Here is a 3,347-nt window from a genome sequence, read left to right on the forward strand (position 1 = left end):
CGAGGGCCCGCGGCTCCTGCCGGTACCGCCCCCAACTGAGCCCCAGCTCGCCGGGCCCGACACGAGTCCGAGAATCGACCGCCCTCTCCCCCACCGCCGCCCTGGCCCCGGCCGCAGGGCGCCCTCAGCCCGGGTCCTCGGCGCGGCACGGCTCGGCCCGCGGGCGCGGCGACCGCCGCCGGGCTCAGGCCGGTCCTGCCCCGCCGCCCGGCGGTCACAGGTCGCGTCCGTCCTCCCGCTTGACGCCGTCCGCCGCCGCCTTCAGCTTCTTGTTCTGGTGGGTCTTGACGTGCTTGGCCAGGTGGTCGCTGCGCATGAAGCGCTTCCCGCACTCGGGGCAGACGAAGCGCTTCTCGCCCGTGTGAGTCCGCAGGTGCCGCTGCAGCTCGTCGGAGCGGGTGAAGCTCTTCCCGCAGAAGAGCCAGTTGCAGACGAAGGGCCGCTCGCCCGTGTGCCAGCGCAGGTGCGCCTTCAGGTGCGAGGTCTTGCCGTACACCTTGCCGCAGCCGGGGATGTGGCAGATGTGCTGCTTCTTTTTGCCCGGCTCCGCCTCCGGGGCGCTGCCCGCGGCCGACTGGCAGTTGGGGCAGCGGCAGCGGCGGCACCTCCTGGCCGTGGCCGCCAGGGGAGACTTGGTCTGCAGCAGGGCGGCGATCTGCGTCTGGTACTGGGCGAAGTCCGAGTGGCCCAGCACCAGGCTCCGCGGCAGCGCCGCGGCCGCGGGGAAGCGGTGGCCGCAGCCGCCCGGGGCGCCGGCCTGCTGGATGCTCCACCAGGGAATGTCCTCCGGCGGCGGGTTGGGCGAGAGCTGCCGGCAGGGCTGCGCGGGTGGCAGCAGGTTGGAGTAGCCGGGCGGCAGGGCGGCCTGGGCGGCGTAGGGGACGTAGGCGGGGGGGCAGCTGGACGGCAGGGTGGCCATGGAGGAGGGCAGCATCTTGACGGGGGAAAACTCGTAGGGGTAGGAGGGGTCCGCTGGGGGGGTGAGGGGCAGTTCGTGCGCCCCCCCGAAGGAGGGCTGCAGGTGGTTCTTCTGAGGGGTCAGCCCCAGGCTGGGGTGCGGCGGCGGCAGCCCCCCCGGGGAGTGCGCCGGCATCTCGCCGCTCCACGGGTGGAAGATCCTGGAGGGAGATCCCAGCGTCGGGTCGTAGGAGACCTGCAGGAAGTCCGAGGGCGCTGCGCCTGGCTGTCCGATTCGGCTACAGGTGGCGGCCAGAAGAGCCAGAGGCGAGTGCTTGGCCAAGTCTGGGGAGGCACTGGGGGTGCGGTCCTGCGCGGGAGCGGGAGGGAGGCAAGGAGGGAGGAGAGCGCGTTACTCGCCGCCCGCCGCCGCCGACCCGCGGAAAACTTTGTGCGTCGCTGCCCGCGCCGCCTGCCCGTGCGCTGCCGGAGGCCGTCCCCCGCTCCCCGCACGGCCGGCAAACTTTCCGAAAACAGCGCTCGCCAAGCGGGCAGGATGGGCCCGGCCCCCACGCCCCGCCCGGAGACCGGTCCCGCCTCGCCTGCAGCCGTTGCCGTCGGCCCCGCCGCTTCTGCTGGTCCAGGGGCGCCGGGGAAGCGGCCGCTGCGGGCAGGGAGCAGCCGCCACCCCGGCCCCCCCCCGCCCCGGGACGTTGCCTGGAGTTACCGCCGGGCTCCTGGCGGGAGAGGGCAGTTGCCGGCCCGAGGAGCCCCATCCCGGCCCCCTCACCCCCGCGGGGGAACCCTACCTACCTCTCCCGGGCCGCCGCGGGGGTGAAGCCCCGGGAGGGAGGCAGCAGGTCCCGGCTGCCCTCGTGCAACGCGGGTCACAACCGTGGGACGCGACGCCCAGCGAGCCGCTCCGGGCGCAGGTACTGACCTGGAGGAAAGCCTGGAGGGAGTCGTTCCGGAGGACGGCCACTGCGGCCATGGCTACTGCGCCCGGGGCGAGGGGAAGGCGCCGGGGCACCGCCGAGGCATGGAGACGCCGAGGGGAAGACGAGGAGCTGCCCAGTTTCCTTCTCTCTCTCCTCTCTGATCTCTTCGCCTCTGTGCCTGTCCCACCCCCCCCGCGCTGCGCGATCTCCGCGGACTGTCTGACTGCACCAGGATCACCTCCAAGAATTTGATAAGGACTTTGCTGGGCCGCCAGCCAGTCAGAGGGAAGATTTATGGCTTTGAAGTTTGCCGCTACCCAATCATCAAAGAATAGCGGCTCTTTCAGAAGCGAAAGCAAATCCTTTGAATCCACAAAGCTCCTATGGTGTGTTTGTTGGTCTGGATAAAAGAACTGATTATTAGGGGGGATGGGAAGGGAGGAGATAAAGGCGGGACAATTAATGAAGTAATCACTATGTGGGAAATGTATATACACAAATAATTGGATTTTCTTGATCAAAGGACCCCTTACCGCCTGGAGACCCTCGCACTAGATGTGCAAGACACTAGATCCCCCCCCCCCTTTTTTTTTTTTTGCAATTAAGGATTTGTAGCAGAGCTCTAAAGTGACAATGTGTCTTTGTTATCTCCCGAGAAATCTGCCTCCAGATTCCGCTGATAGTGTTTGATGACTCAAAGTAACAGGAGCACAGCGAGTTCACCTGATCGGGGCTGGTCGATCCCAGTCGTAAAACTTCCCTGGAGTAATTGTCAGTGGTTCCTGCCCACTCCCTCCCTCCTCCCGCCCTTCCCCCGAGGCTGAGGGATATGCCCTCGATATGACTCCGCAAACAACCGCACATTTTCCCCTCTGGTAGCCGGGTTTGGTTTCGCTTCGCTCAGCCGGCGCTAAGCCCGTGTTATCTGCAGCCCCCGCCTGGCGCGGGGCCACAGCGAGCGCGCCCGGCCGGGCTCGGAGGAGGGGCGGCGGGTGCCACCGGCAGCGAGCGCTCCCGCAGACAGACGCACCGACAAACCCTCCAGACAGAAACCGAAGGGAAAAGTTTCCTCTTCCCTAGCTGGAGCCGCGTGTAAAAGACGCAATTTCTTTAAATGAAGACCCCTGGTAGCGTCTCTGGAGGCGGGATGTGTTCCCGCGGCGGGCGGACTGCGCCCAGCGGCGCTGCTAAGCCTGCCTGGCCTGGGCCGGGGGCGAGAACTGGTCCGGGGGGCTCCTCGGGAGCACGGACGCTATTACCGGGTCTCTGCCGCCACCCTCTCGCCCACCTCCTGCCACAAAACCAAACTCGGCCCCGAGGGCTCTGCACCCTCACCCCTCGCCTTGCGGCCTGTGTATATACATTATATACATACACACACACGTGTGTGTCTATGAAGAACCTAAACTGCTTTTCCTTCGACCATACGCGAGGCTATTTCCCCGGCAACCACCACCAGGCACATCTGGGTCACAGCTTAACGCCACCGCCCGCTACTGCGCTCAGCGGTCG

General features: G+C 67.0%; 1 protein-coding gene across 1 annotated transcript; it reads right to left on the minus strand.

Annotated features, from left to right (window-relative positions):
• Positions 1-214: 214 nt before the first annotated feature.
• SP5 (Sp5 transcription factor) lies at positions 215-1,888 on the minus strand. Its single transcript, XM_065638194.1, has 2 exons — positions 1,838-1,888; positions 215-1,267 (listed from the first exon to the last, which is right to left on the minus strand). Exons 1-2 carry the CDS (start codon positions 1,886-1,888, stop codon positions 215-217), a joined length of 1,104 nt encoding a protein of 367 aa, XP_065494266.1.
• Between the last annotated feature and the right edge of the window lie 1,459 nt (positions 1,889-3,347).

The sequence above is a fragment of the Caloenas nicobarica genome, chromosome 6 (genome assembly GCF_036013445.1).
Source record: "Caloenas nicobarica isolate bCalNic1 chromosome 6, bCalNic1.hap1, whole genome shotgun sequence".
Lineage (NCBI taxonomy): Eukaryota > Metazoa > Chordata > Aves > Columbiformes > Columbidae > Caloenas > Caloenas nicobarica.

Bases quoted from the DNA above. Each gene is read 5' to 3' on its own strand.
- SP5 (XM_065638194.1), bottom strand. From the start codon at position 1,888: ATGGCCGCAGTGGCCGTCCTCCGGAACGACTCCCTCCAGGCTTTCCTC. The intron at 1,268-1,837 runs GTCAGTACCTGC...GCTCCCGCGCAG, and splicing joins CCCTCCAGGCTTTCCTCCAG to GACCGCACCCCCAGTGCCTC.